A 25,361-nucleotide genomic window follows, 5' to 3' on the forward strand; every position below is an offset into this window, starting at 1 on the left:
TTTTCCACAAGTTCGATAGCACAGAACATAACATGAGGATTTCCCAACAAAATAAATTACAGGGATTTCTCAATATTTTTTTTTTTTTTGACTAGCGAGTCAACAGCAGGGATTCAAGAAGAGCGGAAATGTTGAAAAATTACATCCAACATAATAGCAGGGTTTCCCCTGCACAAAAGATCAAAAATACCCTGTTATGCAAGATTTACCGAAATTTTCTAACTGTGTTAGAGCGAAACCATGTTGTAGAAGTACAGTGTTATATGGGGGGGTGCCTGTATATATATATTAAAGGAGCCTCAAATTTAAATATGCCCTGGGTCCTATTTCATCCTTAATCTGGCCCTATACAGAACTAGTGTTTTTCATGATAAGATTATCCCTTTGTTGCTCTTCTCTGTACCTGCTCCAACAGGTCTGCATCTTTCCTAAAATGTTATCTCTAATCTTGTACAGTTGATTAAACTACCAAATCTGACAACCATGGGACCTGATCCAGAAATGGTAATTTTCCAAATTTTTGGTGGCAATTTTACAGTGATAAAAACTATGAAAAATGTTGCACTTTTGTATTACAACTTATTGTGCTTATCCACTGTGTAAGTGTGGATAAGTGTCAAACATCTTTTGCCAATACAGTCAGTCCTCATATAGCACGATAGTTGTGTTCCTAGAAACCCTCGTGCAATGTAAAATCATGCAATATAAATAACAGGCCCTATGGGGAAAAATAGGGTTAGGTGCCGACCACCCAAGATTGAACATACATTTGTAACCAAATCATTATCAAACACAATCATAATAAAATACACAAGTATTTTATTACAACTATTACGTAATAAAATATTGCTAATGCTTTTGCTTCTATTGTAAGCAAATTTGTTCTTTGTTTGATTTTCTATCCAAACAGATGACAGCCGTTCCATCTCTTCTAATTCTTTGTGTCTTGATCTAATGGATTTTATTGCACTTCGAGTTGTTCCTGTTATGAAAGTCGTTTTTATTTTCTCTGCATTCTGCCTCATTTAGGCCTGTAGCACATGCAATATCACATGTTCTGTCATTTCGCTCAAAGTGTTTCACAACTTCACATTTTTTCTCTAACAGAGGCAGCTTAGCCATAAGCCTTACCGGGGAAATCCCGGTGGGCCGGAGGCCAGAAGTGTGATTTTGGCCATAAATGCTAGTATGAGGCCACTACATATTTTCCCCGGTAAGAATTTTGGACCCAGTCCGCCTCTGTCTATTGATATTGCTTTTCTTTTTCTCTCTAAACCTGTAGTGTCTTCACCAGGATGCTTCCTTTTCACACCTTTAAAGTATTTTACTCATTTTTAGGGAATAAAGCACAATTACAAAATGAGGAAGCACACTTGATACACATAAACAAAGCTGCGCGAGTGTAGCAACTGAATAAACAACACCATAAAGGCAGAGACACACTAGCTCACATTTCTGGAGGTTACTACCATAAAACAATAAAAACAATTTCCAGTTGCATTTCTGCTAATGGAATCTGTTATAAACTGGTAGTAAACTCGATCTAATTGCATTTGCGATAATACCGACAGCTGGAATTGTGTTTTTATGTTATTATGGTGAAATGTGTTTCCCCTTTGCTGATATAAAAAACATAAATACATTTTCAGAAACTTCTCTTCGTTGCTATTTTGTTGCGTTCAGTTGGGGTGATTCTGCGTTCAGCTGCCATTTGTAAACACAAATGGCAAATCATGCATAAGCGAATTCGGTTCGTGTTATATACAATATTGTTCCCCTATTTATAAATCGTGTATGATCGAATTCGTGTAGTGTAAACACGTGTTATACGAGGACTGACTGTACCAACCTTTTCCACAATACATAAGAACCTTTGTATACATTTTTAAAGGCCCAGAATTCTCTTGGTCAATTATTATTCTTTGAGGCAGCAAATGGGCGTAAGTTGCTGTGTTGATATTTATAAAGTGCAATCTAAAAATATTCACCAAACAGTAAACACGTTCGGTGAATCATTGTCACAGTCTTCAAGGACATTATTTATTATTATTATTATGTCTAAGGTGGCACTTAGACTTCCGTCTATCTCCACCTGATAAGCTGACTTTGTGCAGAACCTCTGCAAAATAGACCTGTATGGAAGGTCTCTTCGCCACCCATATTCACTCGGTACTGGGACTGGTCTTCTATTTTAAGTGCCTCATGCATAAAAATCCCACACCCACCGGAAGTAGTGCTATACTGGTGGGTGCCGGCAATCCCGCTCCCAGGCTGCCCACACCTGAGAGCCAGCAAAAAAAAATTTTAAAAAATATATATATATAATATAAAAAATATATATATATAAAAATAAATAAAATAAAATTATATACACACACACACACATATAATATACACAAACTAAAAAAAAAAAAAAAAACACAGATAAAACGTATATAACCAAATCTTAATTAGTAATCATTAGATTATTCCAATTTCTTCTCCGTTGAAAAACAGTTACACAGAACTCTTGCAGTGCTTGAAATTTATCCTGATTAGCAATAAGATCACTTTCACAGCCTCTAACTAAATTACCAATCTTCACTTTTAGCCTTTCTCTAAGTTGAACATACAAACTACAATCATATAATAAATGACTCCAAGTCTCAGGTTGACCGCAAGTACATGAAGGAGAGCTGACTAGACCAAAGTAATGTAGTTTAAAATTCAATGACCCATGGATGGCCAGTTAAAATAAATGATGTTACCATAGAAGGAAAAACCATTTGTTGTTACTATCATAAGTAAATGTAACTGTTGGAATGAACAATCTAGTCCCCTCCCCGGTTACACTAAGATCCCATCTCTGTTGCCACATACCAATCAACTGCATTAGAACATTTTTCTTAGCTTTAGCTATCTCTATAGTGACATCAGATGTAATATTCATGAAAGAAACAACTATGCCTTTTTTTTTAAGTAATAACAAAGGGCCCGATACACAATGTACAAGTCCAGAGGCAAATGCCCGGCCAAAACCTGCATAGCATTCGTTGAGACTGTTCTGCAGAAACTAGAAATAACATAAATCATTGAGCGCTGAATCGATAACAATTTCTGTTTAAATTTAACGTTAGTAACTCTGAAGTACCATGCTGATGCTCTGACCTAGTTAATCGAATTATTGCTGCACTAAATTTTTTAACTTTTTCGTGTAAGTAATTTAAATGTGGGGAAAAACGATAATCTATCATCAATTCTTATACCTTGATATTTCACCTCAGATACTAGTGGAATCTGCCTCCCCTTAATTAAAGCTTTTGGCGGTCGCGCATAATTTAGTTTCCCCTTAAGAAGCATCATAACAGTTTTAGTTGTAGATGTCAATAGTTTATGCAGATCAGCCTACGACACTAGACTTTCTAATACCTGGGCCACTCTTATTTCAAGCATAGACATGGATTTACCAGTAACACATAAAACCAAATCATCTGCATAAGCAATCTTATGCAGATTTTCAACTGATTGTTCTAGCCATAAATTAAGTACTAAGTTCCAAAAAAGTGGGCCCAATACAGACCCCTGAGGACACTCTCTCGAAAGATTCCTATTAAACTGCAGATGCTTAGCTTTCAGTATAATTTTCCTACCATATAAATAACTCTGTATCATCCTATACAATAAATCTGGACATTGCATACTCCTTAATGCTAACACATGCTTATCCTCTACCTGGTTGGTGAAATTCATGAGATCATTAATGGCATCCTCTGTAGAATGCCCTCTCTTGAACCCATACTGATAAGGCAGGGTCAAACCATTTTTATCCATGACTTGGTTCAATCTTAAAAATAACAATCTTTCAAAAACTTTGCCAAGATTGGCCAATAACGAAATTGGTCTATACCCTCTTGGGTCATTTGGTTTTTTACCCGGCTTAACTAACAGCTTGATCAAACCAACTTTCCAGATCCCAGGAAAGGTACCTTGAAGTAAGCATTTATTATATAAGTTTAACAAGATGTTAGGATAAAGCTCAATCACTTTAAGAACAGCGATATTCTCTACTAAATCGATCCCCGGAGCTTTGGAAATGTTAATTTTCTTAGAAACGGCTCTCAATTCCTCTAAAGTAAATAAGCTAATATCAACAGACCCAAGGTATATTACATTAGAGTCCTTGATACCTTCTTGCTCTGTTGTCCCCCTTCTTCCTCATGAGGAAACAACTCTGATGTTATTGCCTGCACTGTTGTAACCCAATCAGTTGTTTCCACACCATTGATGATTACAGTATTCATTATCTCTCCATGTCTTACTTTATTCGTACTTAGTTTATAAATTAATCCCCAAGGATCTGTATTGCCCACACTAGTAACTAGATTTCTCCAGGCCTTTAATTTACTCATAAATAGCCCTATAATAAATTTTCTTTTTATTCCTATTTTTTTTTTTTTTTTTTTTTTTGTTAGTGCACCAGCTGCTGTGGCCATAATGCACCTCCCAAAGTTTTTGCATTTTACTCTGATCCAAGCCCGTGGCGGGATTCGAACCCGCAACCTTTGGGTTGCCAGGCAGGCACTTTACCCACTGGCTAGCCCGGTCGGCTTTATTCCTATAACCTGCATGATAAAATTGAGCCTCATTCAGCCCCCACTGCCTATACCTCTGATATGCCTTCCTACATAAAAATACTTCTTTCCTTAACCTGGATAATTCCGCATCCCACCAATTAACAACTCGCCTCTTAACTCGTTGTCTTCTTGAGGCACAACTGAGGGCTCTAAGCAATGAAGACTGAACGAAAGCAGCATACTCAAGCATTTAAAAAATTCAAATTAACCACATTGTCTCCTGAAAAATCTAAAGCCACTGATCGTGCAAAACTAGACCAGTTAATCTTCTTATAAGTAAATCTAGTTAATTCAAAATTATCAAAATCTAAAGTAGTATTTAAATCAGCCAAATTAATATGAAAAACCAAAGATCTATGATCACTATTCGTATAGTCTGTTTTCACAAGCCAATGACAGATTCGTCTGGATAACCCCTGAGTAACTAAAGTCAAATCAATGTTCGACCTGCCATGAACATTATTAAAAGTATAAGGCTGACCTGATATATTGACTACACAAATTATTCATTAAAATCAAGTCCTCCATTAAGCGACCTCTCTGATCAGTCATGCCGCTAAACCATAAGTTAGACTTTGCATTGGAATCCAATGCAATAATTAAATTATTACAACCAATTTCACTGAAAACTGTTTCCATAAAATGGATAGAATTTACAATTTCGTGACTTGGAGGACAATAAAGAGATATTAAATTAAAAGATAGCCTAGGAGTACTAATGTTCACACATGTTGAGTTCTGACTACACAACCCAGAGAGGACAGTTATCTGCAATAACTTATTAAAGACCACAATGGCTGTTTTAGGTTTCACATCAACTACACTTATAACTCTGGCATCAGCAGGAAAACCAACAATTTTATGTCCATGTGCAAAGGAACCAACATACGGCTCCTGCATACACAAAATGTCAACACTTTCTTGCACGACCACCATTCTAATTTCATCAGTAACCGCACGACAAGTTTGGGCGTTAAGTTGAACCAACTTAAGCACACTACCTTCATCTTTATGTTGAAACTACCATTCACATTAAAAGTACTACAGTTATCTATCATAGGTATGCGTACTGGCAAACTCTAGAGCCTTTTTATACTCAGGACAACTACTACTTAATGAGTGATCATAAGCTTTACCTCTGCGCTTGCAGTTCACACATCATGGATCTTTATTTTTATTTGGGCAAATAACAAAAAAGATGGCCACCCTGAGCACAATGACCACACGACACAGTCTTGTGTGTGCAGTGTTGTATAGAGTGGCCATACCCCAAACACTTAAAACATTTAGTCACAACTGTAAAACACCTGAATTTGTGTGACGTATAACCAAATACAACCTGTCATTACACATCAAATTTTCCAACATGTGAGGGGCTACCCCAATCACCCAATTATTAAACCTTGCCTTGGAACTGTTACTAAATCTAAAAACAATGCCCTCTCTGACCTCTTGTTCTTCATATCCATAATCTTGAAGGTTTTTCTTATATAAATCCCTAATAATATCCTCCTGAGTTAATTCCTTAGGTACATCATACACTAAGATGGTAGGGTTCTGTAACTTTACTTTATCCAGATTAATACTCTTTTGAAAAAATACCTCTGCCTTACTGAGTTTATCCAAATCCTTATCATTATCTGTTTCAACTAAGACTCCTTTATTTCATATAGCTCTTAGATTTCTAATTTTTATTTCTTGAAACTTTTCCTTTAATGTGTTAACAATAACCTCTTTAACTTCCTGACTTGACTTATACTGTTCTGAGGACTCCTCAGCCCTGAAAATAACCTTATTATTTAATCTTGCCACTTATTATCCTGTTATTATCCACCATACAGATATCATTTAATATTACCTGTTCACCTATTTGAGGCTGGCTGAATCCTGCCCTAACCTTTCCGCATAAGTCCCCTTTTGTTCTGCAACATTAGATAGAAAAGGCTGCCCTCTTACAATGTCATCTAATAAACTGGCACGCACCTCCATCTCCTCTACCCTTGTTTTAAGATGTTCATTGTCAGTGACTAATGCTGTTGATATAGTCTCCATGTCTATCCATACGTCAAGTAAGAAATTAGTTGCAGCTTTAGTCACTTTATTATTTTCACTAGTCATGTAGTCAATACTCAGGGTACCTCTGCCTTTGATCCTGTATGTTAGCAACAATTATTTCACTCTCACACACATTTATGCCTGTACTTCTCCCCGATTCCGAATAAAAACTATCTACATCAGAAACCATATTATCAGGCTGAATATCCGGAAAATCAGTTATCTTAACATTTGACAAATCATTTGTGAAATCTGTTATGGCAACATCTTCTTCTAACTGCACCCCCTGTTCAACCATGCAGCCAACTTTAACTACGTTTTCCACACCACATACCTGAATATGAGAATCAGCATTACCAGACGTCCCAGCTTTAGTATTCACACTAACAGTACTCATTGCACTACTTGCCTTAATATTTTTAACTTTAGATGATTTCTCAGAAGCCTTCTTTACAGAATCAGTATTATACAACGTGGGAACTCTGGGGGGAAAGCTCCAATCTTCTCTTCCTTCCCCCCCCCTCCTTTACCAAGCTTCTTACTATGAATTCTGCCTTCCATTAATTATAATAGTCGGTTCAAAGCAACAGACTATTATTAACTGAGACGCACAATATTATTAACTGAAGATTAGTTAACTATGCCAAAAACTACAACGTTAATAAATAAATCTATCAAGAATTAATGTTACAACACAAGAAAACAGTAGCAATCGAGCTAGCAACCCGACCAGTCTGCAGTCGCGGAGAACTTTTGCCACACACCCGAGCACTAGCCTACTGTCAGGAACTATCATTCTTCAAGGACAAATCACGAAACTTGGAAACTTAATAATTCTTCATTCATTATCTTTGAGTGACTAATCTTGTTCATAAATAGTCTGGCGCACTATGGCCATAGTTGCCGATGTACCTAAGAAATCTCTAAATCAACCAATCATAAATAGTGATTACACAATTTCATAACCTAAGAAATTTCTCAGTGTCATGGAAGCACTTTAAAAACTTACAACTCTAAAATGAAATCTCAACTCTTCACAATCAGTTCCAATGCCCTGTTTTGGCAAATGACCAATCTGCAAACTAAATTTACATATTCTTTGGTGATTTCACACATTTTTCTGAAAATAGCCAGACAATGGATTGCCAGATTTAGGAGGTTCAACTGCTACCCAGATGCAATACCTTACATTTTCCACTGTTAAACTCAAGTGAACTGCCATTTCTCAACCCATTAAATTAATTTTTCTAGGACTTGTTGAAGTAGCACATCCCAAATACTGCCATTAATCACACTGCTTACCTAAATTATCAACATGCTTAGATATTAAACTTGAAATACCTACATCAATATCATTTAAAAATACAGTGAAACCTCTCTATAGCAGACACCACTGGGCAGAAGAAAGTGTCTGCGCTAAGGTGTCCACTATTGGGAGGTGTCCGCTTTGCTGTGGTCAGTGTACATGTTGTCACTTTCAGTGATTTGAAAAAATGAATTTCACTGTAACTGGTTACTTAACACAGACTTTTTTATTGCTTAACATTATACATTTGTGTTTAAATTAACTTTTAATAAATAATGCATAATTATTTTTAATAGATAATGAACTTTTATTTATGTTATTTATTAAAAGCACATTAACTTTTAGTAAAAAATTAATGTAAATTGCTTTGTTTAGAGTATTTCATTTTGACAATTTAATTTTCATTATGGATAATTAATTTGCTCACTACTTTTACTTGCATAGAATTTTTTTTAACATGTTTAGGTAATCTAATGCATCAGCATTTTTTTTTTTTTTATTTGAGGTAATGTTGTTGTTCATCCTTTTCAGATTATTCCCCATCCTCTTCCTCCATAAGTTCCTCATTGTTCATAAATTCACTTACCATGCATGTCCTTTGCTTCAGAGTTTTGCCTTCCACCACTACATTAGAATCTACATAAACATATTCATCACCACTCAGTGAAGAATTTCCTAGTGTCTATAGCAAGCATTAAGTACAGATGCATCTGCAAAGTCACCAGTGCACTGACTAACACTAAAATCAAATCTTGCTTTGTGCAAACAGTTTTTTTAACTGTTGAGGGGCTCGTTGCATTCTATGCTGCACTAATCCAGTTATAGCTTGTAGTATATCGATACTTTTTCAAAGTTTTGAAAAACCTTTTTCCTTCATCAATCATGTATTTAAGAACCACTTGTCAATATTTCACCTTAATGTTTGCAATTATTCCTTGATCTAATGGTTGAGAAGTGGATGCAATGTTGGGAATTAAAAAAAACATTTCAACATTCAAGTTATTTACCCATTAAAGTGTGGGTAAATAACTTTTCCATTCTGGCAAATTATTCTTTTATCCAACTGGATCAACCATTCTACTATTATCTCCCTAGTCATCCAAGCTTTTATTGTTTGATTTCCAATGTACATTGAGTTGCTTAAATCCAAGCCTTTAAAACACCTTGGTTTCATAGATTTGCCTATAACAAGGGGTCATGAATGTCCTTCATTCTTGCACACAAAAGTACAGTTAGATGTGCCTTTACCTCCATCACATTTTATCTGGAAACTCTGCAGGGGGTGCATTTCATCAACATTCAATATGTTTTCTGGTGAGGATGCAACAAGTGTTGACAGCAGCCTTTTTTTCTTCCACTCAGCAAGGGTTTCCAAATTAATAACAGTAGATTCCCCACAAATTGCTTTGAAGGAAATATTGTGACATCAATGGCACTTACCTAACTAGCCATTAGATGCTTTGAAGTAAATGGCACCAATTTCTTTAGAAATTTCTAAACTTTGGTTTGAATCATTGGCCCAGAGATGGGAATGTTTTGACTGCTAACCCAACTAAACCATTCAAAATGTCAATTTATCCACCAAAGCGCCTTTGCCATGAGAAAATGTATGGTATTGCATTCCATTTACATTTTCCCATCCCACGATTGTTTTAACAAAGTTCCTCGATTTTTAATAATTACTGCTGCCAGTCTTTCCAATTTTCAAATGATCAGTTAACTTACGAACTCTATACTTTTCTTTTCTAGAATATTCTATGTGAATCTGAATGCAAAATACGAGGGGGTATCAAAAAGTTCATACCCTAATCTAGATAAAACATTAGCATTAGCTGAGGCATATGATGCAAGAAAGCAAGCTTATACAGCATCAGCCAAAAAAAAAAAAAAAAAAAAACCATCTCATTTCACCCTTCCGGTTACTCCAGATGTTTGTCTAGTCCTGCTTTGAATTTATTTAAGCTGTCAACTTCTACGACAGATGGAAGTCTGTTCCAGCATCAACTACCCGCTGGCTAAAGGCAAACTTCCGCAGCACATCTATTCTACAACTGTCTTTCCTCAATTTGAATCTATGCCCCCTCAGTTTCTTAATCTGAGCAAGTAGAAGTATCCATCAGCATTGAGCCTGCTCAAACCATTCAAGGCCTTATATACTTCAACTTTGTTCCTCTCACCAATTTTGTTGCCCTTCTCTGTACTCGTTCTAGCAACTCTACATCCTTCCTAAAATGAGGCCTCCAGACCTGTACATAGTACTCAAGGTGTGGCATTACCATTGTCTTATACAAAGGGATAATCACCTCCTTGTCTCTGCTAGCAAAATTCCTATATATCATTGACAAAACTCCATGATCTGCTCTGGCAGCCTGACTGCACAATTATCCCCACGTCTTTTTCATTCTCTACCTCCCTGAGTGTAGTACCACACAGTTCATACATTTCTCTTGGGTTACTGCTACCCATATGCAGTACTTTGCATTTGTCACTGTTAAACTTCAGTTGCCACTTCTCAGCCCATCTGCCTAACTTTTCTAGATCCTGTTGCAGTAGCATACTGTCTTTACTGTCATTAACAACTCTGCCAACCTTTTTATCATCTGCAAACTTGGACATTAAACCTGATACCTTCATCAATATCATTGATAAATACAAAAAACAACAATGGGTCCAGCACCGCACCCTGGGGGACTCCACTAATTACATAAATTCACGTATAGCAGTGTCCATTTATTACCACTCTCTGCCACACCCACTCGACCATCCCTTTATCCATTGCAGCAACTTGCCCTTAATGCCAAACCGCTCCAATTTGTACAGCAGTCTTCTATGTGCAACAGTATCAAAAGCTTTCCTGAAATCCAAGTATATGATATCAAAATTATTTTTTGCATCCAGTTCCTTTGTGACCACATTATAGTATCCAATCAAATTGGTCAGACAAGACTTCCCTTTAACAATCCCATGCTGTGTCTAAACTATTACTGCAGTCTTGTCTAGATGATCCTGCAATGCTTCTTTAACCAGTGATTCCATTAGTGACTCCAGAAGTTAAACTAACAGGTCTATAATTATTTGTCACTCTTTGCACCCCCTTTGGAATTGGGGATACATTTTCACATCTCCAGTCCATGGGGGATCTCCCCTGACTCTTAAGGATGCTCCCATAATTATGCCTAAGGGTCTGCTTACTTCTTTTGCTGCCTCCTTTAATATAACTGGATAGATTCCATCTGCCCCAGGTGCCTTTTTTTTTTATGTTTAACTTCAACAATTTCTCCACCACTTTGCTCTCAGTTATTATAAAATCGCTTAGCGATTTTAGTTAGAGTTTGATAAACATCTGACATTCCCCTTCTTGAATAACTTCTCGTGTGAATGTAGATGCAAAGTACTCTTTACTTTATCAGCTACTTGAGCAGGAACATCAGTAGTCGAACCATTTATGTTAAGTGTCAACCCAAAAGTTCCAGTCAGTATCTGGAAAGTTACAATCCCCCATTACAAGACATTCTGATTTACTGGCCCACTCTATTTCTCTGCACAACTGTTCGTTGTACTCATCAGAGTCATTAGTCCTATAACACACTCCTACTCTCGTTTTCCCTTTCCCAGTGTTAATGTCACACCAAACAGACTCAACATTGCAATGTCCACCCATATCAACTGGATGCATTTCCTTAGATTTTGTGTGTTTCTTAACTAACAGCATAACCCTTCCTCCCTTCCTAACCTGTACTCCCCAAATTCCAATTCTGCACTGCTTATATCTGTATGACCCCATGTCTCTGATATCCCAACAATATCTGCCTTTGTTGCCTTGATTAGCACTTCAAATTCATCAAATTTATTTACTACATCAGTAGATGCTGTTTTTAATATAAGCTGTCTACATATTCAATAACTAACATGAAATTTCATTCCCATAGGTGATCATACACCAGAAATGGAGTCCAGCATCTGAGGAAGGATGCAGTGGTTGACAAAGTAGAGTATTGAGCAGTGATCAAGTTCCTGCATTTGTAGGGCAAGAAAGCTCAGGAAATTGATGAAGAAATGAAAGCTGTGTATGGGCAGAATTGTATATCCTATGACACTATAAAAAAGTAGAAACGGGAGTTCCAATGCGATCGTACAAATGTCTTTGACGAGCCAAGAGAAGGAAGGCCATCAACATCCACTGACAGTGAGACAGTGCAAAGGTTGAGCAGCTGGCGCTGAGTGACAGACCTGCAACAATTCATTTCATCAGAAATGTAGTGGGAATTAGTTATGGGTCTGCCCACAGCATTTCACATGACCATGTCTAAGATCTTCACACAATAGGTTCCAAGATTGCTGATGCCTTTGCAGAAGCAATGTCGAATGCAATGTTGTCGCGAACTGTTGGATTTGTTTAGTGCAGATGTTGAGAACTTTTTTGATTGGTTGGTGACAAATGATGGATGCTGGGTGTACCAGTATGATCCAGAGACTAAAGACATGTCAAAGCAGTGGCTTTGATTCGTCTCTGGAAGTCATCAGTGAAGTGGAATTGTGGTTTCAGGCAATATGTCCGGACTTCTGCGATCAAGGCATTAAACAACTGATCCATAGAAAGGAGAAATGTGTTACTATACAACGAGAGTACATAGAAAAGGATTAAAGTTCCTGTGAAGTTTCACCTTTCTAGGGCTTATTTCTAGGTAAGGGTATGAACTTTTTGATACCCCTTCTTGTATAGTACCATTTGTAGTACTTATCTATGGTGGCACATTATTCTAATTCATACAAAATGTATTCATTATGGGACTTTAGAACCCTAAATAATAAAGGGATGGTTGAGTGGGAGAAGACAAAGTGGCAATCAGTGGACGCTGCTCTTCGTGGACTAATGTTATTAGTGGAGTCCCTCAGGGTTCAGTGTTGAGTCCATTGTTGTTTTCTGTATTTATAAATGATATTGATGATGGTATATCAGGCTTAATGTCCAAGTTTGCAGACAATACGAAGGTTGGCAGGGTTGTTAATGACACTAATGACAGTACACTGCTACAACAGGATCTTGAAAAGTTGAGCAGATGGGCTGAGAGGTGGCAAATGAAGTTTAACATTGACAAATGTAACGTACTACATATGGGAAGCAGTAATCCCAGAGTAACGTATCAACTCTGTGGTACCACACTGACAGTAATAGAGAATGAAAAGGACCTGGGAGTAATTGTGCAGGCAGATATGAAGTTTTCTGAGCAGTGCAGACCGGTCTGCAAGAGTAGCTCATGGTGGCTTGTCAATGATATACAGGAATTTTTCTAGCAGGGATAAGGAGGTGATACTGTATACAGACCTGGAGGCCTCATTTTAAGAAGATGTAGAGCTGTTGGAATGAGTACAGAGAAGGGCAACAAGATTAGTGAATGGAACAAAGGGTTGCTCTTACAAAGAAAGGCTTAAGTTTTGCAAATTTCTGTGTCTGGAGACTAGGTACCTGCGAGGTGATCTGATTGAGGTGTATGAAGCATTGAATGGTTTGGACATGCTCAATGCTGATGGGATGATTCCTCTTGCTCAGAATAATCACTTGAGAGGGCATAAATTCAAATTGAGAAAAGACGGTTGTAGGATAGATGTGCGGAAGTTTGCCTTTAGCCAGTGGGTGGTTGGTTGCTGGAACAAACTTCCATCTGCCATTGTAGAAGTTGATAGCTTAAATAGATTCAAGGCAGAACTTGACAAACATTTGGAGCGAGTGGATGGGTGAAATAAGAGTGGGTGTTTTTTTGTTTTTTTTTTTTGGCTGATGCTATATAAGCTTGCTTTCTTGCATCATGTGCCTATGCTAATGCTAAAAAAAGGGGAGAGGGGAAGAAAATGAAAGCAAGCCTCAATCCATTGTAGGACCTTCGTCACAGTGGCACATTGTTCACTCCCCTGATCATTATTTGTATAGGTTTAAAAACTGCAAGGCAATCTCAACTCAGCCCAGAAGTAAAGAAGTATTGAGCCATCTATAAGTGCCAGAATCCTTTGCCAAATTGATTGAAAGCTTTTCCTGGGAGGCTCTTCTGATAAAAATAGCTTATAAGGCTTGTTGTTGTTGTAGGGCTTTTTTTAAGTGCATCAACAACGATAGTATTAGGCCATACTGCACCATGTGAAGCTTGGTGGTTGAAATGGTTTAAGAACATGTCAGTTAATACAGTGGTTTTCAACCAGAGTGCAGCGGCACCTTAGGGTGCCAAAACAACATTCCAGGGGTGCCACGTAATTTGGCTTTAAGTTACTTAAACTTATTATTATTTTTTTTAATTTATATGTTTACTTAGTACCTCTATATAAAGAATAAAATTATTATATACTGTATGTATATATAATTTGTATTATGAAATGTAATTTTTATAACTATATTATTGTAATAATTATCATATAACATATATATATTTTTATATTAGATATATATGAGCGCGCGCGTGCGCACACACACACACACACACACACACACACACACACACAGAATCAGATCGAACAGGCAGAAAATTGAGTAGGGGGTGCCGTAATTAAAAAAATAGGTTGAAAACCACTGAGTTAATAGGACAGTGTTATTGTGTCACATGAGGTGAACTTTGATTTCTACAGCTGATTGTGTACAATATGGTGGGTGTCATACTTTGTAGGAGGAATCAGATGTATTGATTATCTTCAAGAAATAAAATTCTGGTGCAGCCAGTTGATTGGGGGGGGGGGTGCTGCAGTTGTAGTGAGAGAGGCAGATGACTCCTTCATAACAATTTGTTAGATGGCTTTATGGGCAGACTGCTAGACTTAGAAATGGTTCCATGTTGAGAAATGTAAGAATCAGCTGCAAATCAGGTTATGCAATTTGAGTTTTCACAATTCTTTAAAATAAAATTAATAAATATACAAATTATGAGACGATAAAAACAAAGCAAATTGTTATCAGTATCCCATATATGATTTACTTGGTAGAAAAATTTTAAATGTTATAAACTGAATCTTTAAAATAAATTTTAACAGTTTATTTTATATGAATTGAGTCTATCCTTACTTTTAACAAACTGTTTTCTGTTAAAATATGAAATACAGTAGAATCCCATTAATGCGGACTTGACTGGGCTACACTCGGTCCGGATTAACCAGAAGCTATCTTTTCACATACCAGTTTTTATTTAAAGTTACTAAATAACAAAATTTTAACTAAATTGGTTTTTATATTAAATTAATAAAACAATATTTTTAAGTAAAAATTATAAAAAGTAAAAGAATATGGTAAGTAAACAAAATATCTCTAAATAAGCCTACAAGGCTGGGACAATTCATGCTGATGATTAAGCTTCACACCAGCCAAAAGATAAATTCAATACTGTAATTAAAAACACTTTATTTACAATAAAATAAGTATAAAATAGATATATATTTAAAATAAAAATATAAATAACACTGATAAAATATACTAAAAATGTATAAATTAAAAGCGATAAAATTTGCTGTAGCTTTCGGAGGCAGCAGTCTCCTTCCTTAGCAGCATATGTCTACTGTGCGGTACATCCTTAAATAGCAGATCCATGGCACACGTCACATAGTTCTACGGTTGGAATTTTCCATTTGCGCACCGGGACCGGAAATGACTCGGGAGCATGCCTAGCTGAAACCGTTAATCATGTCCAAGAACGATGGTTTCCAGGAGGGGGGGGGGTGTAGACATACACCCCTATCCCTATTAATAGTATTGCTAGCTGCCCCAATACGTAAGCTCTCAAGCCATTTACGGTCCCAGAACCCGTGTGCATGATCTGTGATGACAACATCCTCAGGGGAAATTTGATGTTTCTCCCAGAAATGTTCTGCCACAGCAGACTTCCCATAATTTGCACAAATTTGAAATAGTCCTCAAATGTTTTTTTTGCTTTAATTTTGAAATTCGCTTTGGGGCTGCACGATCTCGCAACCGCTTCAAGGTCAGAAGCTCACCAGCTGATGTGTCATCCTGTCTCTCGAAATAAATCAGTAGCTTTTCCAGCATTCCAGTCGCTTCAATGTGACTCACGCCAGTTGTTTCCTCACAAACTTCATCATCAGAGTTGTCGTCTTCATTAGCTTGCAACGATGATGATGATGAGCATGCTTGCACGATGTCTTCCTCAGTAAGGATCTGACGTCCTAGATCAGTGGTGTCCAACCTGCCGGCCGGATCCAGCCCATGAATAATTTTTATAAGGTCCGCACGGAAAGTGAACTGAAACAGCATCGATCGCCACTGTGTGTACAGGCATACAAGCGTCCAGCTCGGCTGTATGAAGCAGGTACATGTGGTTCAGTGCAGTCATATGTATGCTGTTATGTTGTTGTTGTTGTTGTTATTTGGTTTTTTAGGAGCATTAGCAACTAAGGCCATATTGCTCCGGGGATATGCGGTGGTCATTCCCTGACCTTTCCGCATCCTCCGTATTTGGTGGTTACGGGCTCGAACCCCGGTCTAATCAAGAAGCGTGTGCACGCACTGCTGCTGCTCCTGCCCACCTGGCTACGGAGGCGCCGATATGTATGCTAAATACAGTTATGTATTTTGATATAGCTTGTTCATTGCATTGAATTAATTATTAATTTATATTGAATTTAAAAAAAAAATCATTCTTAAAAATGTTACAAAAGGGGACTGAAGACTATTTCTTCATTGATTACCATGACAAAGCAGTGTGTTTGGTGTGTCAGGAGACAGTGTGAGTTTTTAAAGAATATAATTTAAAACGACACTGATTCCAATCATAAATCTTATCATCAACATAAAGGAGTGCTGTGAAAAAAAAAAGTGTTCAAAGTTACAAAACAAATTAAGAAAACAACAAAACATGCTGAAAACGTATCAGTCTAGAAATTTATCTGCTGTACGTGCCAGTTATCAAGTTGCACATTTGATTGCTTTTGAAAGTAAACCATTCAGTGATGGTGAATTTGTTAAGCGTTGTTTGTTAAAAGTTGTGGAAGAAATTTGTCCAGAGAAACAAATGTTACAAGACATTAGTTTGTCTCGACAAACAATTATGCGAAGAGCAGAAAATATTGGAAAGAATTTGTTCGAACAACTTTTGGAAAACATAAAACAAATGAAATATTTTAGTGTGGCACTGGATGACAATGCTGATGTAAATGACACAGCCCAACTCCTCATCTTCAGATGTGGAATTAATAATTTTGTACCAGTTGAAGATTTAGCTGATCTGCAGAGTATGCGCGGAACAACTACAGTTGAAAATCTTTTTGAAAATTTTTGCCAATCTATCGAAAAGTTAGGATGAAATATTAAAAACCTGGTAGGAGTCGCAACTGGCAGTGCAAAAAATATGATTGGTAAAAACATTGGGCTTATGGGTAGAACAACCAAGAAAATGAAAGATATCGGAGCTGAAACTCCGATTGGAATTCACTGCATTGTGCATCAAGAAGCTCTTTATGGTAAAGTATTGGATTTCCAACACATTATGAATATGGTTATTTCAGCTGTACATTTTACAAGGTCACATGGCCTTAATGTGGCTGTTGAAACATCACCGAATGTTTCAACACAGAAAAGTAGATACCAATAAAACAACTATCAAATATCGAGTGGTTGTTTGATCATGCAATTCATACATACATTTCTAGTCATTTAAATGCTCTTAATTTAAAACTACAAGGGAAAGGAAATTTGGTCTGATTTGTTTGGTGACATCAAGTCATTTCAGAATCATCATCATCAGCCATTTTCAATCCACTGCAGAATGAAGGCCTCTCCACTCAACTTTCCAGTTCCTTCTGTTTTGAGCACTAGCCATCCATTTACTACCCAAAAACTCATGAATTTCATCTATCCATCTCCGCCTTTGTCTTCCAGGTTTTCTTCTAGCTCCTCTTGGGTACCATTCTGTTATTTTCTTATTCCATCTGTCATCATGTCTTCGAGCTATGTGTCCTGCCCAAGACCATTTTAGTTCTTTAGTTTTGATAAGAATGTCCTTTACTTGAGTTTGCTGCCTAATCCATGTGTTTCTCTTCTTATCTAATAGTCTGATTCCCAATATAATTCGTTCCATTCTTCGCTGTGTAGTTCTCAGCTTCTCTTCCATTCTTTTGGTGTGTGCCCAAGTTTCACTTCCATAAGTCATGGTGGGGAGTATACATTGATTCATTATTTTACGTTTCAGACAAACTGGGATATTGCTCTTCAGTATGTGACTATATTTCCTGAATGCTATCCATCCAAAATTTATTCTTCTCTTGACTTCCAGCCATTTATCATTATTACAGCTAATAACTTGTCCCAGATAAGTATATGCTCCACCTTTTCAATTACTGCTCCTTCAATCATTATTTCCCTTTCTGTGGCATACTTGTTCATCATTACTTTTGTTTTAGCCATATTCATCTTTAGTCAAAAATCCTTAATAACTGTGCATAACTAATTAAGATTTTCCTCTAATTCTTTGGGATCGTGGCTTATGACCATTTCAGAATAAGTTGCTATTATTTAAATCCCAGTTGAGCAAGACAATTTAGTTCACTTTGAACGTTGTACTGAGCTAAAGGAGAAACACATTTCCAGAGAATCGTTGCCTTTCATTATTACAATTACTTTTTGACAAGTTTGAAAGTCAATTTTCTGATAAAAAGTCCCATGAGAAAACAAAATTTTGTTTGAGAATCTATTTACTTCTATGGCTGAAAACTACAATCCAAGATTGCAACTTGAAATTATTGATCTACAAGCCAAAATATATTCAAAAATAAGTATACAGACTGCAAAAATAAACTATTTGAATTCTACGTGGCTTTCCCTTCTGAAGATTTTCCCCTAATAAAAGAAAATGCCATGAAAACGGCTCCTTTGTTCGGATAAACGTATGTTTGCAACTATATTTTTTTTTCACTTGTAAAATCAAATATATATTTAAAAAGAAACAGAATAACAGATGGACTTTTTTTTTTTTTTTTAATGAAAACCCCAAACACAAGAGGTATTAGAACCTATAGTACCTTGCATGGTTGGAGGTTGAGAAGACGAAAGAAGATATTTGTTAGCATTAGACTTTAACTTCTGTAGACTGTAATTTCAGGAAATACATATGAAGGAAGGTTGTTCCTGAAAACGGCAGTTGAATGAACAAATAAGGGAATAAAAAAGTTGGTTCTGTGAGTTTGAAGTTAAACAGTAAATGGATGTTGGCTGGTGGCGGCACATGTTTGAATTGTTTTGAAAGAGAGAGTGGGAATTATTGAAGCAAATTCTGAAGAACAGTGCCCATGAAAGTATCTTTAGAAAAGGCATGCAGCAGAAACAGTACCTCTATGAGACAGCGAGTGGAGATACTCTGTTAGAGATGAGTCATTAATTAATCTAAATGGAATCTAGAAGCCTGAGAGAGGTTTTGGGGTCACTGTCCCAGATGTGGGAACAATATTCCATGGTAGGGCAGATTTGTGATTTTTACAGAGTGAACAGCTGTTTGGAAGAAAAGTAACGCTGAGAGCGAAAGAGAACCAAGTTTTTTAAATGCAGAGGAAGCAATATGCCAAGAGGGATTAAAAGTCAGGGTAATCCCCAAAAGAGATATATCATCTTGGCTAGAAATCAGAGTGTCACCAAAGATAAGCATAGGAGCAGAAAACCCTTTTTGCGAGATATAAGACAGGACTGAGTTTTAGAAGAATTGAAATCAAGTAGGTTGTCTTTGCCCCACTGGAGAATTACCTGGAGACAGGCATTTAAGGAATTGCTCACCTTTTTATCATTATTTGGTTTTTAGGAGCATTAGCAACTAAGGCCATATTGGTCTGGGGATATGCAGTGATCATTCCCTGACATTTCCGCATCCTCTGTATTTGGTGGGCACGGGCTCGAACCCCGGTCTAATCAAGAAGCGTGTGCTACGCACTGCTGCTCCTGCCCACCTGGCTACGTAGGCGCCCACCTTTTTTATCATCAGTATTGTTAATAAATATTAAAAATAATAAGGAGCCCACATTGAACCTTGAATGACTACAAATAATATTAGTCCATAATGAGTAGTAATTAACCATTAATAACCATTAATAACCACATCTTCAGCTAATCAACCATCCCTTTATTCGTGTGAACAGCATCAAAAGCTTTACTGAAATCTAAGTATATGACATTAAAAATTATTTTTTACATACACTGCCTTTGTGATTACCTCATAATAGCTGATGAGGTTAGTCAGACAAGGTTTCACTTTAACAAAGCCAATCCGTGGTTGCTGTATAACTACATTCCTATCAAGATGACCTTGCTTTTCTTCCTTAATTATCGACTCGCCATTATTATCCTTGTCATATAAGCAGGCTTATAAAATTGGCCTCTTTGATTTCCCCTCCCTCCCTTGTGTATAGGACAGACATTTGCATATCTCCAGTCTATAGAAATCTTCCCTGAATTCAAGGATGCTGTTATAATTATGGCTGAAGGTTTCCTTACCTTTTCTGCTTCTTTTAATATAAGTAGATAGGTTCCACAACTCCAGGTGACTTATTTACTTTTAGCTTCGACATCTCTTCTACTTTCCTCTCAGTTATAAGATTATTTAATTCCGAATTAGGATTAGACATACATCTAGTATCCCCATCCCTAAAAACTTCACATGTGAATATAGATATAAAATATTTACATTTATATTCATTATATATTCATTTTGCCATCAACCTGTACAGAATCACCTTGATAGGAATGCAGTTATGTGGCAATTGTTGTTTGGATTGAACAATGTCTTGTTTTTATAACATTTTATATTAATTCAGATCAATGATTTCATTTAAATCGTCATTTTATTTATATTATGTATATTTATTTATTATATTTTTCTTGCATTCTAGGAACGGTATGGTTATTAAACAGTCACGGAAAACTGCTGCATTGGAATATTGTGTAGGAACTTCTTATTCAGTGTCTTACATAAACACTACAGGAATCAGCACCATTGATTACTGTGTTAGTTATATGACAGAATTCTGGGTGTTAGACAACAAGTTAGAAACAATGTTTGTCATTAATGTTCAGAATTCCAGTAATCTCTCTCTCTTTCTCTCTCTCTGAATATTGACTTGCGTATGGATATATGAAATTATGAACATGTACGGGGCACCCATTCTGCATCTTCTCCGTTTTATGAAATATACCACGTGGTCTGGGAAGAATGTTGTTTTGTGGTTTAATAATACGACATATATGACGGTGTTCAATATCTTGTCCATCTTTATAAATGAAAATTTCATTTTTTTTTAATCTGGTTTAAAAATTTTAATTTTTGGTTCTATTTACTTTACTACAAATCTGTAATGTTTGAATTATGTTAATATTTTGGGTGTACCTGAACTAAATATTTAAAAAGCAACAGTTGGAAATGAACTATTCTTCTTTTTCTCCCTCCGGTGGCTTTGATGAATAGTATTAATGAATTTTTTTCCCAAAGGACCATTGACTTACCGGTAATTGATTAAAGGTGAATCACTGTTTTACTTACAAGTAAATCTACCAATGAGGAAATGGAAGTTTGCATTTTCAAGCAAGCATTTTTACAGAGTACTCTCTCATATCATTTTTATTGTTATCTTGCAATGCATGTACAAGAATGTGGAAGAGATTTTAAGAAATTTCATTTTTTATTTTAAATAAATACAATTAAATACTACTTGATAAAACTGATGACAGTTGATTATATTTTCTGTTTTATAAATGGCTGGTTTTGTTTCTTTCCTTATCAAATATATATCGGAAAAATATGTTATATATTTTTATAATTATGTCTATCATTAAAATCTCTTTCCTGGCAATTAAAAAAAAAATGTTTTGTATGTGTTTTTTTTTTTTTTTTTTTTGCTGTTTTGGCCAGGCATAATATCTATAAGAATGAAATTGTTCTTTTTATTTAAATCTCTTTTGGTATGAACTAAACATGTTTATTCTTCTCTTTAACTGTTTCTATTATATTCTTTCATATCTACGAGATATACATGCAAGGTAGGTTCAAAAAGTTCTGGTAATGATGGCATAGCACTAACCTGGTGATGGTGGTAGGTAGTAGTAATGCAAATTTATATGATGCCTTCAACGTATTCCCATTCCAGTATCACACCTTTCCCATTATTGCATTAGAGCTCCTGGAAGTCCTAATGTGGAATAAAATGTAGATATGCTGACTTTACTTCTTCAGTACTACTAATTCTGCATTTCTTGAGAATAGTTACAATTCTGAAGAGGTAGTCTGGTGGTAATAGGTCAGTGAGTATGATGAATGTGGTGGTTACCTCTGTGTCTAATGTCAGTAGTTCTTCTGTATTGGCTTAGTGAGGTTATGTATATCATAATAATTGGTTAATATTCTTACCTCTAGTGTGAAATTCATAATGCAATGTTCTTGTATTAACATTTAACCCTTTGATTTGTTTTGCTAAAAACTTCTTCAGACAAGGTGAGAACTTGTCTTCTCAACTGCGATTGCTGTTTTTGATTGTACAAGAAATTCCTACTTTTATCCTGGCAGTGACTTGTTAGGAAAGATCTTCATATTCTGCTTAATTGAGGTTTTCAACAATGATCCTTTTCTTTTGGTCACAAGCAAAGTTGATTGATATAATATTGCACACGGATTGCATGTTCAGGTCATGTAAGTATCATGTAACACAAACCAGTGGAAATGATCACATTCCTAACTATTTCCCTGATGACCAGTATACATAGTGTCCTGCAAGAGTTGTCAATTTATAGGATGAAATGCAACTTTCAGAAAACCTTTAGTGCCACAAGAATGCACAGTTGATTCATCACCTTTTCACCTTCCTTGCACCTAAACAGGCAATCATACCTCTGCTATGTTTTATTAATTTTCTGTAAAAACCTTATATGGCTCTCTGTTCAACTGCTAACACTTTCGCTCCCACCCAAGGTGTCTCCTACTCTAACTCATCAGGTGTCTCCTACTCTAACACAAACATCAAATATATTACACTCAAGAGCCACATAATGGCTCAACACAAACTGCACCCCAAATAATTTCACCATAACTATTAAAATATTGGCACTGCCACAAGTAGTTTTGTTATTATCAGTGATCAAGTCATTATAGGAACTTTTTGAACTTTTTTGTACACGTGTACTCATACACACACTCTGTGTGTGCGTGTGTGTGTGTGTGTGCGTGCGCGTGCGCGCGGTTGAAAAGGAGACAAAGGGTAAAAAGAACTTGTGAAATAAAAGATTATTGTAAAAAAAAAAAAAAAAAAAAAAGTTGCCTGTTAGTACTGCATTGCCATATTTGTATGTATACAGGTTTTCTACCACAGAGAGCAATTATGAAAGTGTATTGAATATCAGCTAGATATTCATTCAACACAGTTTTTAAAAACACAAATGGAATGATTTTTTACAAACACATTAAACTTTCTTAATATGATCATGAAGGTGATGTAAACATTTCCTGTATTTCTTATCGTTTAAAATAACCTTTAGAAAGTATTGAAATTATTCTTCCCACCAAATTTGAAAATACTGTACATTTGTTAATAAAAAAAATTAATGAATAAATAAATGTATACAGTAGAGTTGCGATTATTCAAGTTAAATGGATATGTACTTTAGATCATCAAATGCTTGATTAATATGAAATGTCATCAAATGAAATGTTCAGTTGTTAGCCTCACCAACTTTCTACCTAGTGAAACATGTAAAAAGTTGGTGAGATTTTTTTATAGTTAAAATAAAGACATAAAAATATGAATGTTATATGAGAAGGAAACACTTATAATAAAATAGAAATGGTTGTTACTTTTGCTGTGCATTTTTTCCCCCTGTGATCAATATTTTTATCTTAAATAATTGATGCATAATTACAGCTATACTGTATATAATGAATTATTCCCATCAGTGCCTGCAATAAAATGGACATTCTTTACTTTTCATTAAGTTTTAAATTATATATATATATATAGTTTTAGTATTTTTGTAACTCTTTAGAATGTTTTTTTTTTTTTTTTTTTTTTCCTTTTTAATTATAACCAATGGTATAGTAGATGCTATATTTCTGAAAAATGTTCATTACCAAAACAGAAAAATAATATTTAAAGTACTGCAATGTTAGTAGTATGTGTTTTTAGTAGCTGCAAAATAATGCAAGGAAGCAAGCTTATATAGCACCAGACAATAAAATAAATAAATCAAATTTAAATTAAATTCAGAAATAAAGTAACCACTTTCCTCCTATCATTTACCTATTTATTTCAAGTATTTTTCCAATCACTCCTTGAATTCAGATAAACTTCTAACCTCAACAAGAGGTGAGAGTTTATTCCAAAAGTCAGTAAAATTTTGGATATCTAGTCTGCAATTAACCTCTTGCAATTTAAATTTGTATCCTCAAATATGTCAGGTGACTAAGCACAAATTCCCTTTGCATTTCATTTACTCAAACCTTTCAAGGACTTAAACACCTTAATCAGATCAGCACCAAGACACTTGCTTTCTAAATGTTGTAGCATACAAATCTAGTCTCTCCCTCGATATCCTTTTATGCCCTTAACCGATATCATCACTCTTCTCTATGCTCTTTCCAACAGGTCCATATCTTTTCTAAAATGGGTTCTCCAAGCCTATATGTAATATTCAAGATGCTGCATAACCATTATTATACACAGTCTAGCAAGAGGAGGACACCCACCCACCCACCTACCTAATAGTGAGTGTCCTCCTCTTGCTACCAGTTCATGCCTTGCTATATGGCAAATTCATGCCATACAGAACTCTATAAGGGCTCTTAACGTTGCATTATACCATATCACCAGGATTGGGTCCTTTAGATCTGCAATAGGTGAAGGATCCAAATTCCCAATGTCAATCCACCTAATTCCAGAGATTTTCTATGGGATTCACATCCAAAAAATTCGACGGACCATAAGTCACTTTCATGTTTTATGAACCCATCTGGAATATTGGCAACATGACAGGGTGCATTATCCTGCTGGAACACACCTGTGCCATTTGGGAAGATAGTCACCATGAAAGGTGTACCTGAAAAGCTGAAATGAATAGGTAGTTTTAGCATTCAGAGTGTGATCTAGGGGTATGAGGGCTCCAAAGGACTTCCAGGAAAACATCGCCTATACCAAAACACTGTTGCCACCTGCCTGTTTCTGTTGTACTGGGGCATTGGAGTGATTTCTTTCTGCAATTTGTTGCCATACCCTCCATCTCTCATCCACAAAGCACAGCAGAAAATGTGATGCTTTAGAAAAGGCAATTTTTTTTCATGGTCTTTATTGGTTCAGTGACACCAGTTCAGATGCAAACTTTAGGTTCCATTGGAAATGGATGGCCATAAGCACAAGTACCTTAATCAGACACCTACTTC

The 25,361-nt window shown here is 36.0% G+C and overlaps 1 protein-coding gene across 2 annotated transcripts in view; it reads left to right on the plus strand.

The window, feature by feature from the left end:
• The window catches only part of ArfGAP3 (ADP-ribosylation factor GTPase activating protein 3), a 195,500-nt gene extending 174,264 nt beyond the window's left edge, over window positions 1–21,236 (plus strand). For both annotated transcript variants that reach the window (XM_090387967.1, XM_090387966.1), the window contains one exon: window positions 20,836–21,236. Coding sequence is in view for 1 of the 2 variants with exons in the window: in XM_090387966.1 (XP_090244092.1) it covers window positions 20,836–20,853 (18 nt within the window). In the remaining variant the exon portion in view is untranslated. The remainder of the gene's footprint in view (window positions 1–20,835) is intronic.
• The last annotated feature ends 4,125 nt before the right edge of the window (window positions 21,237–25,361 follow it).

This window comes from Mastigoproctus giganteus, chromosome 13 (assembly GCF_048544385.1).
Source record: "Mastigoproctus giganteus isolate SK-2022 chromosome 13, ASM4854438v1, whole genome shotgun sequence".
NCBI lineage: Eukaryota > Metazoa > Arthropoda > Arachnida > Uropygi > Thelyphonidae > Mastigoproctus > Mastigoproctus giganteus.